Source organism: Falco rusticolus, chromosome 1 (assembly GCF_015220075.1).
Source record: "Falco rusticolus isolate bFalRus1 chromosome 1, bFalRus1.pri, whole genome shotgun sequence".
Lineage (NCBI taxonomy): Eukaryota > Metazoa > Chordata > Aves > Falconiformes > Falconidae > Falco > Falco rusticolus.
The window spans coordinates 18,839,393-18,853,315 of NC_051187.1; the positions used below are offsets into that span (position 1 = coordinate 18,839,393).

At 57.5% G+C, this 13,923-nt stretch overlaps 2 protein-coding genes across 5 annotated transcripts in view; one reads left to right on the forward strand and one right to left on the reverse strand.

Annotated features, from left to right (window-relative positions):
• The first annotated feature begins 1,105 nt into the window (after positions 1–1,105).
• On the forward strand, positions 1,106–5,349 carry TIMM22 (translocase of inner mitochondrial membrane 22). The gene is made up of 4 exons (XM_037372927.1): positions 1,106–1,394; positions 1,884–2,080; positions 3,096–3,168; positions 4,282–5,349. The coding sequence occupies exons 1-4, from the start codon at positions 1,166–1,168 to the stop codon at positions 4,356–4,358; spliced, it is 576 nt and encodes a 191-aa protein (XP_037228824.1). The 5' UTR covers positions 1,106–1,165; the 3' UTR covers positions 4,359–5,349.
• A 733-nt stretch (positions 5,350–6,082) lies between these two features.
• Positions 6,083–13,923, reverse strand: part of ABR (ABR activator of RhoGEF and GTPase) — a 41,241-nt gene continuing 33,400 nt past the window's right edge. For 3 of the 4 annotated variants that reach the window (XM_037372896.1, XM_037372906.1, XM_037372913.1), the window contains 7 exons: positions 12,231–12,290; positions 11,987–12,096; positions 11,576–11,715; positions 10,939–11,073; positions 10,530–10,635; positions 8,719–8,866; positions 8,250–8,531 (listed from right to left, as the gene is read on the reverse strand). In XM_037372896.1, coding sequence (XP_037228793.1) covers positions 8,442–8,531; positions 8,719–8,866; positions 10,530–10,635; positions 10,939–11,073; positions 11,576–11,715; positions 11,987–12,096; positions 12,231–12,290 — 789 coding nt within the window. In that variant the 3' untranslated portion in view covers positions 8,250–8,441. Of the gene's footprint in view, positions 8,532–8,718; positions 8,867–10,529; positions 10,636–10,938; positions 11,074–11,575; positions 11,716–11,986; positions 12,097–12,230; positions 12,291–13,923 lie in introns of all 4 variants that reach the window. The other variant, XM_037372887.1, reaches the window with a different exon arrangement.

The window sequence follows — 13,923 nt, forward strand, 5'->3', positions numbered from 1 at the left end:
ACAGGACAAGCTTCCAAGAGCCAAGGTTTCCATATGATTTGACATGACCTAAGTTTGCATTTTGCGATGGTGAGGCAAATCTTGATTATTCTCTAAGTCCTTTTGAGATGCTGAAGTCCTGAAGCCAAATTACTGCTTTACAGCGGAGGCTGCCGCGGTTTCCTCAGAAAGGCTACCCGCGGTGGCCCGATGCTCTGGCGTTTTCACCGAGCCTGTGGAAAACCTGGGAGAGCGGAGACACCTTTCCAGAGCTCAGGCGCGGAGCCCTCCGGCCGAGGGGCCGCCAGCCGCCTCAGCTCACCTCAGCGGGCCCTTGGCGGCTGCGGAGGGAAACCGCCGCCTGCCCGGGCTCCCGCCCGCCGGTGCAGCCGGCGGCGCCTCAGGTGAACCGCAGCGCCGAGCCCCCTCCGCGGGCCCCGGGCCCCGGCAACGGCTTCGGCGCCCACCCCGGGCTCCGCCGGGACCCGCCGCCTTCACCGGGGGGCTGCCCGCGTCCCGCCCGCCGGAGCGAATGCGCGGGAGGGGCTGCAACCGCCCGCCCCGCCGCGGGACCTGTTGCCCCCAGACAGCGGCGCCGCCAGAAGTCAGTCAGGGGGCGAACGGCGGGGGGACGGCGCGAACGCCGCGGCACCTCAGAGCTTCCCGCCCCCGCCCCGCACCTCAGCCAGGGCACGGGACCCGCTCCCGCACTGCGGCACCTCAGCTCTCAGCCAGGCTGCGGCTGCCCCGGGCGAGGGCGCCGGCCTGCCCCACCGCAACCGGAGCCCGAGCCCCGCTCACCTGCCGCCGCCGCCGCCGCTCTCGAAGATGCTCCAGCAGCCGGAGCCCTCACCTCACCTGCAGCGGAGGCACCGGCCGCCAGGGGGCTGGCGCGCAGCGCGCCGGGAAATGTAGTCCCCCGCCGCCCCGGGGACTGCCAATCCCGTGAGACGCCGTGCCCACTCCCCGCCGCGCGGAGCCTGCCGGGAGTTGTAGTTCTCTGTGAGGTGCTGCCGCGGGGCACGCCGGAATATGTAGTCGTAGCGCGGCGAAGCGCGGCGGGCGCCGCCGCTCAGTGGGACTACAGCTCCCGTGAGACCCCGCGGCTACTGGGACCCGCGTTACCGGCGCCTCGAGCGGGCCGCGCCGCGGGGCCGGCCGGGCGGCGGGTGTGTGAGGCCCAGTCATGGTGGCGGTGCCGCCGTCCTCCGCTGCGGGCGGCCCGGAGCCTCCCCCGCCGCCGCTGCAGTACAGCCTGCTGCTGCAGCACCTGGTGGGCGAGCAGCGGCGGCCCCGCGCCTGGGACCCGGCTGCCCTCGGCGGCATCCCCAGCCCGCCCAAGAGCGAGGAGCAGAAGATGGTGGAGCGGGCCATGGAGAGCTGCGCCTTCAAGGCGGCGCTGGCCTGCGTGGGAGGTGCGGCGGGGGCGGCTGAGGGAGCCGGGGGAGGCTGGAGGGTCCGGGCGCTGAGGGGAAGCGGTGGCGGGGCAGCCGGCAGTGGAGGCCGTTAGGGAGCGGGGGGGGGTGGGGGGGGGGGGGGGGGGGGGGGGGCTGTCCTGTGGCGTCGGGAGAGGGGCGGATGGAGAAGCGGCTGCAGCACAGGGACCCCCGGGTTTAATTTTCGTGCCTCTGAGCCTCTTTCAGCGTCTGGCCCAGGTTCCAGAGCGGGATCTCTGCCTGCCTTGCAAAGGCAGAGGTGCTCCCAGCCTTTCCTCAGCACAGCACAGGCTGTCAGTGAGGATGGTGTCACCAACAGCGTCTGTGATACCAAGAGACGGACCGTCGTGCGGGCCCTTCCGTGTGGCAGCACTGACAGACAGTGGGAGCAGAGGTGTTCTAGTGGCTGTGGGGAATGTGCTGCTCAAATCCAGCCAAGGTTCATTGTATACTCTTTGTCTTTTACAGGATTTGTTCTGGGAGGTGCATTTGGTGTCTTCACAGCTGGCATTGACACTAACGTTGGGTTTGATCCCAAGGATCCCTATCGCACACCAACTGCAAAAGAGGTCCTCAAAGATATGGGGCAGCGAGGCATATCCTATGCAAAGAACTTTGCCATTGTGGGTGCCATGTTCTCCTGCACTGAATGTGTGGTAGAATCTGTGAGTAATAACTTCTTAGGCATTAAGAAATGTTTTCTTGTATACTTAATAATCTCTTTTACTAGATCCAAATAAGCACGTATATGCCCTTTATAAATGGGCAGAGGAATAGTTTGTTCTGTCTCTTGGCCATCAAAGCTTTTCAGCTTTGAGACACCTGTCTTCAGACCTACTGGTTGCCAACACGATGAGCAGAGGTGTATGCAATAGCAAAGTCCTTCTTGGTTCAAGTCCTGAATGTATTGCCAAGTATAGGCATTTTTAAAACCCCAGGTACAAGTACTTGTTGCTACTTTAAAACATCAAACTGTGAGTTGCAACATGGTAATTTGAGCCTTTAAGAATTCCATAAGCAGAAAGCGATCCTTTGATGGAAGTTCTTAAGTAACAGGCCTATTTTCATCTTGCCCCTACAGCAAGAAGTGACCTTGTGCAGCTTAGTAGTAAATCTACCATTCATTTTCTTAAATAGGAAAATTAGCCTGTTACGAATTTGAGTACTGCCTTTTAATTGAAAGACACTATTATTTCTTAACTCATCTAGGAGAAGAGTGTTTCTGCTTGCACAATGGAGCAGAACAAGGAGTTCTCTGCACTGGTGAAAAAACAGCGTGCTCTGGCTATAGAAATATAGTACATCTTTGTCAGCAGGGTGCTGTGAACCAGGCTTGGTGTTGCACTCATTTAGTTACAGTGCCTTTATAATCTCTGAGGTGGTGCTAGTGCACAGTGCTGTGTTTTGGGGGCTGTATGGGCTCACCTAAGAATCTTTGCTGTAACACTGCATTGCACCATATGGATTTGTCTTGCCTCTCCGGGTGACCTGTTCCTTCCTCTTCTCCTGGCCCTGCAAGTCTCATGTTTGAGAGTGCAGGGGGCCATCTGCTGAGAATAGAGGGAAAAACATCCTCAGCTGAGAAGGGGCTGGAAGATCATTCAGTCTTTTTTGGTATTAGTACAAATACTGAGTGTTTATTCTGTATTTATTTGTTGACTCTGATTTTTAATTCCATAGTATCGTGGAAAGTCAGACTGGAAGAATAGTGTTATTAGTGGCTGCATCACAGGAGGAGCAATTGGCTTCAGAGGTTGGTAGTGCCTGCTATGAGCTATTTCTGTGATAAGACTCTTAATTTGGTTACGCAGCATGTGGTGTTTTTAATGGAACACATGCTACAAATCTCTTTGCACGGGGTTATGGTGACATCAATATGAGAGTGCACTCCAGACTCGCAGAACTGTTCTTGCTATTGCTTTCCTGTCAGCTTGAAAGATATGTGTGGGTAGGAAAGGCTTGGTCATACAGGACAGTGAGATTGGAGGGAAATTAACAGAACTGACTTGAAAGAAAAATCAGGAAATGGTGTTAGCTATCCACACTCTTCTATGGTGTTATGGGGAGAGAGCCAAAAATACATACTGAGCAACTCTCTGAAACTACAGCACTTGCGTTAACAGAGCTCTACTTATATGTACTATTTCACTGGCAGTAACTCTGTTAATTTACACACTGTGTAAAATGCTTTCCTCCTTCCTCATGTATCAATTCAAACAGACAATTCTATTCAGCTGTAAAAGAGCTGGAGCACTGGGATTTTAGTCCAGCAGGCATAAGTGGGGACTTTGGGAAGCCTTGAGTGCTAACGACATCTGGAGAAAGCCCCAAGTAAGAAGAGATCTGCTCTGCACATGAGAAATATCAAACTTCTTTCACTTCTTCTTAAGAAAAAAAACTGTCCACAGAGCAGAAAAGAAAAGAAAGGGCTCTTGAAAGTGCTTCTAATTGAGCTTGTCGAGTTGTGTCTGTCCTGGACCTAACCCTCTTAGAGCTTTCAAAGCAGTAGCTGCTCTTGCTATCCCTCCCTAGTCCAACAGCAAAGCATCTTGCAGTGCTCAGATCAGAGCACACCGAAGTCAGCAGTGGCCACTGGTGTTTTCTTTTCTGTCCCTTGCGGGGAGACCTAGCGATGCAGTGCCCAGCCAGTGTGCCATGCTAGTCCAGCTGTGGTACTTTTCAGTCCAGTGTGTGCCAGGTTGCCCCCATCACCCTGGGCAGTGGTAGTGCCAGTGTTCCCTGGTAGCGGACTGCCAGGTTCCTGCAGGTGTAAGCTCTTCAAGCCAGCACAGCATATGCTAGTTACTGGGAAGAAAAATATCTTTCCTATTTTGTCTCATTCTTTCCCACTCTTATTGCATTGCAGCTGGTTTGAAGGCAGGGGTCATCGGCTGTGGTGGATTTGCCGCTTTCTCCGCTGCAATTGATTACTATCTACGGTAACAGCAGGATCCTGTGGGAGCAAGTTTCCCTTTTGTTCCAACACTGCTGCATCACAGCAGAAGAACCATCAGGCTTACCTTTCTACTGCCTTTGGAGTCCTGATCAGTGCAAGCTGGATGGTGTTGGCCACTTTTCCCGAATGACTAACAATACTCTGGCTCTGAGCCCCAGCATGCTGCTTCAGGCAGACTTGCAGGAGTATGCGAGGATGGAGCCAGGCGCAGTGAGCAGTATCTCCAGGACGGATCAGCTGACTCTCAGTTTCCAGGAAACAAGCCTGGACCTGGAGCTTTTTCGATCCTTTGTGTCTGATTTTGATTAAGTCTGTTGCTAGCATCAAAAGAGGCCAGAGGACAATCTTCAAAAAGAAACTCAGTGATTTAGGTTACCGTGTATTTGAATGTGCTGCAAGTGTTTTAACAGTTACCAGTTTGCAGCTTGCTACTCTGTTGGGGAGAGGTAAGACCCTGTGGAGAAATAAGTTTGTTCCAGGCTTTTCTTAAAATACCAGCTGAAGACAAACCACCATCTGTACAACTTGTCTTATTTCAAGTACAGAGATGAGAGCCAGCTTTCTATACCATGTCTTAAAGGGAAAAGCAAAAAGGAATCTTTAGCCTTAGAACCGTGTGGTTACTGGCAGATGAACAAAACAGTTTAAGGGGAAAAAAAGAGGTTGTTGCAGAAGTATAATCCTCTGTAGCCGCTTGGCTAGCCTGATTTAACCTCTCTGTGGGAGTACCAATAATCTTGCTACTGCTTTAACTGCCACAGGCTCACACTATTAGTTCCAGCAGTTTGATAGTGAGACTAGAAAGCAGAGTCGTAAGAGTAAAACACTGTTAGACAACTGGGCTTCGCTTAGCACAGTCTGTTTCCCATCACGTCCCTGTACCACCTTTGAGCACCCCAGTGCTACACTGGGGGACATGAAGTGTTTTTTCTGCATTAACTTTGGTACTGAAGTCAAAACATCTGTTCATTAGCTCAAGGAGTTGCTCCTTTTTTGATTTGCATTAAAATTAGCCCTCTCGCATTTCTAACCAAGCTCTGTTCTCAGACCTCAGGGGGTAAGTTTTCTACTCAGGATAGTTTAGGCTGATTGTAACTTTCATTGAGCCACTTCATAAGGGCAAACACCCACCGTCATCTTTCTGAGGCAGTGGGATTTCTGGTTCAGTGCAGACACCTGATAGGGGTTCTCTCACCCACTTCCTCTCCTTTGCATCCACAGTTTGACATCCCAGAATGGTGACAGACCTTGCTTACCTGGAAGAGCAACACTAGCAGGGTGGTTTGGCTGGTACAGTGGTCAGCGGTCGGTTCGGAGGCATATCGTCTCCCGTTCCCACATGGGAAGAAGTGGGGAGACAGCACCATGTGATCTATCAGATGAGGTTTCCAGATTGCCTGATGTCCCTTGCTGTGCCTGTTCAGTATCCTCAGGCCAGAAGCTGTGCAAGTCAGCTGAATTTTAAGCTTGAGTAATTCTGGGCTGATTAAACAGGCTGGCTCCAGACTGTCCAGGTTTTTTTTCCCTCCAGAATGTACTGAAATGCAAGGATGTAGCCCAAACCATAAGATGTCTCTTAAAAGATTGCCTGGCACAATGCCTGTGCTTATACCACTGGCTTAAAGTGCAGCTAGCAAGATTTCCACGACAGAAAGAGAAGCAGCTGTGATGCCAAGGTGATCAGTTAGTGCGAACAGCAGCACTACAGGGCTCCTTTTGTGCAAATGTTGGGGCTTTGCATTTTTATTAACATTTTTTTTTCTCCTCACATGTTTTACAGTGATTTAAAGTTCATAATCTACAGAAATTGAAACAGAACACAAACAAAAATATATCCTTAACAACTTTTGAAAGTCAAATATTAATTAACAGTTCTATTCTACCTGTAGCTGCAAGAGTCCACCCCCCCCTCTTTTTCTTCCTGTAGGGACAAGCAAAAGCCAGTCAATGGGGACGGCCGCAGCCCGTTGTGCCGGGCCTGTGTGGACCAGGCCTCCAGCCACTGTCATGGGGGGCGGGGGGGGCGGGAATTTGGCTGTACAGAGTCTCCATCTGGAATGACAGTATCATGGACAGAGACTTGGACACATGTAACAAATCAGACACACACAGGGATCCATTGTGCAGTCAGATCTAAAACTCGGCCTCCTTACTGGGTCCAGGGCCAAGACAGACGCCTGGTTATTTTCTGCAATGCTGTTTCCCTTCTGTTTAGCTGGTAGTCAAGAGGAGCAGGGTCTGGAGTGTGAGCCCTTCGGAGGGGGACTGACAGACCTCCCCTCCTTTAGTTGCTTTGCTGGTGCAGGGCCGGCAGGTGCTGCCTTCCCCAGGGAGGTGGGCTCAGGACATACCTGGTGCCTCAGTGGCAGGCGGCTGGGCTCTACCTGGAACAGTCTGTTAGTCAGGAGGGTAAAGGCAACGCCACTGTGAGCAGGGATACGCTTGGTCACTTGTCATCCATCTCCATTTGGCACAGGAGAGCACAGGGCCAACACAATCGGGGAGGGGGGGCTTTTCCCAGGAGAACACAAGACTCGGCTCACAGAGCGAAAGGTTTTGTGCCCCAACAGGTAACTGCACCTACCTGTGAGTGTGGGAAGGTGGGGGACATACTGGGAGCCAGGCACTCGGGCAGCTGGAGCACAGCCTGGCAGTAAGCACAGGTATGCAGCCATCCTGCCTTGGGATGTGGCGTGACGACTCCAGCCATCAGCTCTGGGGAGTCAAGAACTGGAGCCACTAACTACAACAGCCCTGAGCTGGCTGGGCATGGCTAGCCCAGCAGCAGCTGCTTTGTGAGAAAGAAAGCGAAGCACTTCTGCCTTTGGTAGCGAGGGCCACAAAGGCTTTACTCCTCCCACCCCTCCGCACTGGTTTCCAGGCTGGGTGACTATCCAGCTGCCACAGAGCACTTGCCTCCAGCAACCTGGCTGGCGCTGAGGCAGGACCATGCGCTGCCTTTGGGGAAGGCCAAGGAGGGAGACAAAAACCTCTCCGTTCCCGTGGCCATGGCAGGAACGCTGGTGCCCTGGCAAGCTCTGCCGCAGAGTGCAGCCAGCGTCGGCAATCCTTGCGGCAGTGCTGGGCTGGCAGGGGCATGCACGCCTTGCTACGGCAGAGATACTGGTGTAAGGAAATGGCAGGGACCCCATTCCCCGCACTGCTAGGGCTTGTTGGGGAAATTGTGGGATCCACACGCCCTGATGGGACCCCATTGGTGCCAGAGCACAGACCTGGGGTCAGCCCCTGGCAGAAGCAGCAGATCTGCCCAGCTGGCTGTCCCTCAAGCCTGCCACAGATGGAGACCAGCATAGCACCCCTCGCTCCAGCTCTGTGTGATGGGTTACCCCAAAACGCTACTTGGAGGCGAGATACAGCGAGGGACGTAACCGCCACGCTACACGCGCACAGGCAAAGCACAGGATAAGGGCTGTAGAGAGGACTGGCCTGAAAGCATCCAGAAGAGACGTGACGAGGAGGAAGCAGCACCCCGTTCCTCTGCTCTCACGGTCGCAGGTTTGCTCGGGCCAGAGCGGGATCCAGGCACAGGGTCCAACACTTGCGCAGGCAGCAAGCCAAAGCAGAGCTGGTCATCACCGTCACCAGGGAGGGAAGCCCGCAAGCTCCCAGCCTCTGGAGCGAGCCAGTGCTGCACATGCAGGCATGGGGCAGGGGAGCTGGGCAGCGAAACAGGCACTCGTGGGATGCTGCAGGCTTCGAGCTGGGCGAGACAAGGTGTGCCTGGTAGGAGTGAGCCGGCACAAAGGAGTCCAGGAGAAAATGAGCCAAGGAGGAAGCCTGCGTCTGCAGCCCTTGTCAGTCACTACCTCTTCCGTTGAACAAATATACATAAAAACAATTCTTGAACACAAGAAGGTACATAAGACACGACTACTTTACAGAGAGGCACGGCGCCTGGGGTGGGACCGGGCCACAGGTACACGATTGTACAGGAGCTGTGGGCAGCACCGTCCTGGGTCCAGGCCGGTCTCCCTGGGGGGCTGTGATCCAGTCCGTGTTCCCCAGCAGGGAGCTGGGAGTGTTTGCAGCTGGTGCCTTCTCCCTGCAGGCTACACGTCCGTGGAGAAGTAAAGTGTGTTGCGTTTCAGCTCAGTGAAGGAGATGGGAGGATGCTGCAAGTAGTAGAGAAGGACCTGGACCTGTAGCAGGCAAATGGGGGGTGTTAGGCCAGAAAGGGGCAGAGCTGCCATCTCCCAGCTTGTCCCTGTGCAGCCACATCCAGCAGAGAGTGACAGATCCACCCAGGCAGGCAGGTAAACCCCCCTGCTCCCCACCCCAGGGGTGCTGGTGTGGGCTGCGGCCCCGCGCTGCCGGCACAGCTCTTACCTGGGCCATCACGTCGTGGGACCAGATGTCGGAGGCCAGTGTGAGGTGTCCCTTGCTCTCCCCCTCTGAAGGTCTCAGCAGTGTCGGCCCAAAGACCGTGGCCAGGTTGTGGAGAGACATTTTGTTGATAGGCTCCTTTTCAGCTACCCTGCCGGGGTACGGGGAGAGAGGGAGTGTGAGCCCCCAGCGCTGTTCTCCCAGAGCGGGGCAACCACAGGGCGATGTGGGGGGACAAGTGCTGGCCTCCCTTCTCCCAAAAACCCAGCGGGGCACCTCCGCCTTGCCACTGCCCTTCATGGCCCCCGGCAAACCCAGGTGCAGGGCAGGGAGCTCTGCCCCCTTCCCGGCCTCTGCTGAGCCGCTGGGCCTGGCCGGGAGCCCTGGGTGTGATGTGGCAGCGACCAAGCCCTTGCTCGCTTATGTGCTGTGGGGCCCCCACCTTTCCCAAGCCCCCGCAGGGTATGGGGAGCTCCCCGCGGCTCCCCCGAGCCCGCCGACCCCCTGGGACCCCAGCCAGCCTGCATGGAGGGAACCAGGGCCACAACATTGCCATGTTAGGAGGCAGCCGTGCTCCCCGGCACAGCCTGCGCCATTGAGCTCTGGCCAGGGGAGCAGATGTGGGAACTGGCTGTGCCCGGTTCTCAGGATGGAAATGGATTTTTCTTTCCCCACCCCCCAGCATCAATCACTTTTTCTGTTTGGTTTTAGCCAAACCAGAGGGGAAAAAAAAAATATTTGTGATGCAAGTAACATGAGCCGTGAGCCTCTAGCCCTAAACTCATGGCCAGCTCTGGCCAGGCGCCATGTGCTACACCACCACCCTGCCCAGCCCCCTGCCCTCCAGGGGCTTCAGGCCCCCAGCGAGCCCCAGAACTGCCCAGCCCCTTGGGGTTCAGATGGGCTTCATTGGGGCCAAGGTAAAGCCTGGCAAGCCACGCGTTGCTGCGCTGGCCCCAGGACAAGCAACACAGGGCATCACCTGCAGCTCTGGGACATGCCCGCAGAGCTGGTGGTCTCTGGGTCTTGGCCACCTGCTGCAGACACGTTACAGGGATTACTGCCCTGGCTTTGCCGGGGCTGGCCTGGTGGGAAGGGCCACAGCACTGTTTTTGTGCTAAGAGGGACACTGCACGGTTCCCGCTTGACTCCCTGTCCTGTGCCGAGGCCAGCTGCTCCCTGTGGAGCGCTTGCCCAACCAGCTGCACGCGGGCTGTGGCAGCCAGGAGCTGCACCTTGCCAGAGGACGTTTGCTCCCTGCAGAGCTGTCCTGCACTGACAGCCGTGCGCTGCACGGTCCTGCTGGCACTGTGACCGGTGGCCCTGGGCTACAGCAGGCTGCTCTGTGAGGCAGAGTGGCTCCAGGTTCCCTCCAGCATCCTATGGGACTCGTAGAGAGCAGCCATGGGAAGCCAACACCAACATCAGCCAAAGGGACTCATGGCGTGCTGGGTCCCAGCCTGAACAGGCTGCAGCCTGGCCAGGACCTCAGGGAGCCCAGGAGACAGGGAAGCTGGGACACACCTGGGGCTGCACCCTCTTGGAGGGGCTGGGAGAGCAAAGGGCCACTCTGCCACCTGCCCCACACCAAGCTGCTGGCCCCAGCTGCTACCCGCAGCCCTGCTCTGCACCAGCACAGCATCATCTGCCTCCAGTTCAGGATCAGCCCACAGCCGCACAGGCACCACAGGAATCAGACCACGGCTCCAGCTCCACTCACGTCCCATGCCCAAGGCCAAGCGGCGAGACAGACCAGTCCCACAGCTCCCGCCTGCCCTGACAGCTCCCCCGGGAGCCGTGAACCCAGCTGTTACCTTTTCAAGTGCTCCAGCAGGAAGAGGAAGGTGATGAGGTTGGGGTCAGGCAGCGAGCGGAGAAGGTGCATCATGCAGTTCTCCTTGGCAGCAGGATCCGAGAGGGCTGAAGACAAGGAGGGAGAGGGCTCATGACAGGAGCTGGTGACATCCTGTGCAGCAGCAGGACCCACCACGGCCACATGCCTCCCAGCAGCCAGTGCACAGCGGCTGGCCCTGCCCTGCAGGGCTCTGCAGCACCCTGGGGGGCAGCCCCACAAGCCCCAAGCTGCCCTACAGCCAGCAAGGACAGCCAGGACCAAGTGGGCCAAACTGGGAAGGACCCTTGGGAGTCTCCCATCCCAGAGGAGGCAATGTCAAACAGAGACACGCTTGGGCACCGACCCCCTCCCCATCTCCAAGCTCTTACCGATCCCCTCCATGAAGGCGGGGTAGAGTCTGTCAGTGAGGAGGGGCTCGGGCAGCTCGCGGAAGTACAGCTTCAGCGTGCCGGCAATGGCATTGATGTCCATGTCACTCAGCATGACCAAGATGTCCTTGTTATCTGTCCAGAGAGCATCCACATGTGACGCCTCCTGTGCCTCCTTCCCCTCTGGATCTCAACCCCCCTCACCACCCCAGCTATCCGGGCAGACTGCTGGCCGGAGGGCAGGGAGCACCGCTGGGTCCACAGCCCTGTTTAGCCAGGCTGGGGCTGGGAAGAGCCGAGCGGTTCCTGCCTGGCCAGGCAACGGGACGTGGAACAATTTGCAAATCCATTTGCAATGTTGGCCTGACTCAGTGTCTCCCAGGAGCCAGCCAGGCGCGGCAGCAGCTCAGAGACACCAAAGCACAAACAAGGCTGGGACCTCTGGGCATTTGCTTCCCCAGCTACACCCTCCTCCTCACCCCCAGCCCCTTCCTGGGCACACCGGCACGTTTCGCACACATGCAGTACAATAACCAGACCCTGGGCTTGCAGGGCAGGGGACCCGGGGGGTCTCAGTGCCTGTGAACTCTCCTAGGGGAACAGGACTCGAAGGGTGGCCACCCCCCAGGTCACTCACTTGCATCAAAGACAGCTTTCAATGCCTGGATGTCAGTGGCTACACCAGAGATCCTGTAGATGCCGACCTCTTCGATGCCCCTCTTCTCCACCTCCTCGATGCACTGGCGCACGATGTAAGGCACCTTGGAGCGCTCGCGTCTGGCTCGGAAAGCAGAGCTGTGAGCAAAGATTCCCGGGGGACCCCCCAGCGGCCAGCCCAGCCCGACAGACCCTGGGCCAGGGGCAGGATGGGCATGCCAGGTGGGAAGGATGGGACTGGCGAAAGAACGGGCAAGTCCCCAGCAGAAAGCAAAAGCTAAGCTCTGCTGGGCGCAAGGGGACATGGTGCAAGGACGGAGAAGGGGACATGGTGCAACCCCCCCACCCAATGGGACCAGAGCAGAACAGCCTCCCCCGGCCCTGCATGTACTTTGTCACGACGCTGATTTTGACCCCAAAGACGCCGGTCTGCTTTTTGGATGGGGTCCTCTTCAGGCTCATGTCTCTGCTTGTGAACTTCATGGAGAACTCCACCTTGATCTGCAGGAGACGGGGTGAGTCCCAGCAGCCCGGCCCCGGCCCGTCACCTCCACATGGCATGAAGGCACGGCACAGCTCCAGGGAAAGGGCTGCCGTTAAAGTGAGGGGCTGTGGGTCCCCGCAACCCCGCTTACCCCGTTCATCTCAATCACATCCATGTGCCAGTTCTTGGTCTGCACAGCCTGTGGGTCCAGCTGCGAGGAGAGATGGTGCATGAGCTCCACAGAGACGAAGCCCCATGCCAGTCCCACTGCTGCCCAGCCCGGCAGCCCCCAAAGCCCCCGACCCACAGATGGTGTGGGGCACGGGACGTGCTTCCCTGGCACCGTGCTGCCCAGGGCAGGAGGATGGAGAGGGGAAGCTCTGAGGTCCCTCTGGCCGTGCCCCAAAGCCAGGTGGGCTCAGCCTGCCCACCCTGCCCACCCCGACCCCCTGCGAGGCAGTGCTTTTAACCCACACCCGAGCAGCAAGAAATTTCTAAGAAATAGGACTATTTCTGGTGGCAGATTGATGAAACAGAACTAGGGCAGCGTTTTCCATGCAGAAAAACAACATCTCCCCATAGCCAAGGCTATTTATAACCCCTGGGAATGACGGGCTCTGCTATTTCTGGCTTAGGGGCTAGCAGGGGACTCGGTGACGCTTCTCCAGTGCCCAGCCACCATGGCGAGGTGCTGGCATTCCCAAGGCCCTGGCACACGCCGTGATGGGCGCTGGGCCCCAGGGCTGAGCAGAGGAGGGTGCAGTTGCCTTTTGGGGCTTTTCAGTCCCCAGCTGGTGGTATCGATCTGGCCCCATCGATCCTTGTAATACACAGGGCGGGCGGGCAGTGCGGCAGAGCCCGGCACTAATGTCCCCTTGGGGAAGGGGATGGGATGTGGGAGCTGGTGGGGGGTGGCGGGGGCTCCCAGGGCCACACGCATGCAGCTGTCAGGCTTGTGCCAAGGATGTGGGGTCACCCCTGAAGGACACAGGAGTTTCCTACAGCTGCTGGGTTGGAAGATGCTCCAAGCGAATGCAAAGATGTCCAGAGTCACTGCTCCCACCACGGAGCTGCCATTCCCCAGCTCCAGCCTCTGGCTCCCCGTGAAGCCACTGCATGTCATGATGGAGAGGACTGTGGGGTCCCTCATGTCTATTCTTGCACAGAAGCCCCCATGCTCCCGAGGACAGGCTCAGGCTGCCCTGGCTCTCGGCGCAGACCCAGCACTGTGGCATTGCCCCATGGCCAGCACAGTGCCACCGTGAGCCCGAGCAGCTCCTCAGTGGCCGCGGTGCCGCGGGAAACGCTGTGGTCTCCAGCACAGCCCCGGAATGGCTCGGGACATGGAGTCCTCCCTGGCACTCCAGCTCGGCACACGGGAGAGCCCAGCGAGCGCCACGCCACCTCCTCCCCGCCAGCCCTGCGGCTGCTGGGAACGGCAGCGGGGGGAGCGGGAGGAGGAGGAGGAAGGCTGCAGCTGCCCTGGGCTCCCGTGGGGCCCTGCAGCACGTCTGTACACCAGGATCACAAGGCTGCCGCCAATCTCAGCCCTGCGGCTCCAACTCCCCCGTGTTCCCCCCTCAGTGCCAGATCCCCCTGTGACGCTGTCATGCACCCACCATGGCCAACGCCAACCCAACACCGCCTGTCCTGTCAGGTTTTCAGCCCTTTTCCCTGCACAGCACCATCCTTCTCATGGCAGCATCCAACCCTGCGAGCCCCAGGCAGCGGCAGCAAAGCCCTTCGCCCCCCCAGCTGGGTCAGGAGCTGTGGGCCTCCCTGCTCTGCCGTGCGTGTTTAATTGCATCCACCACATATGCCTTCCCCATCCCCATCCCCGTCCC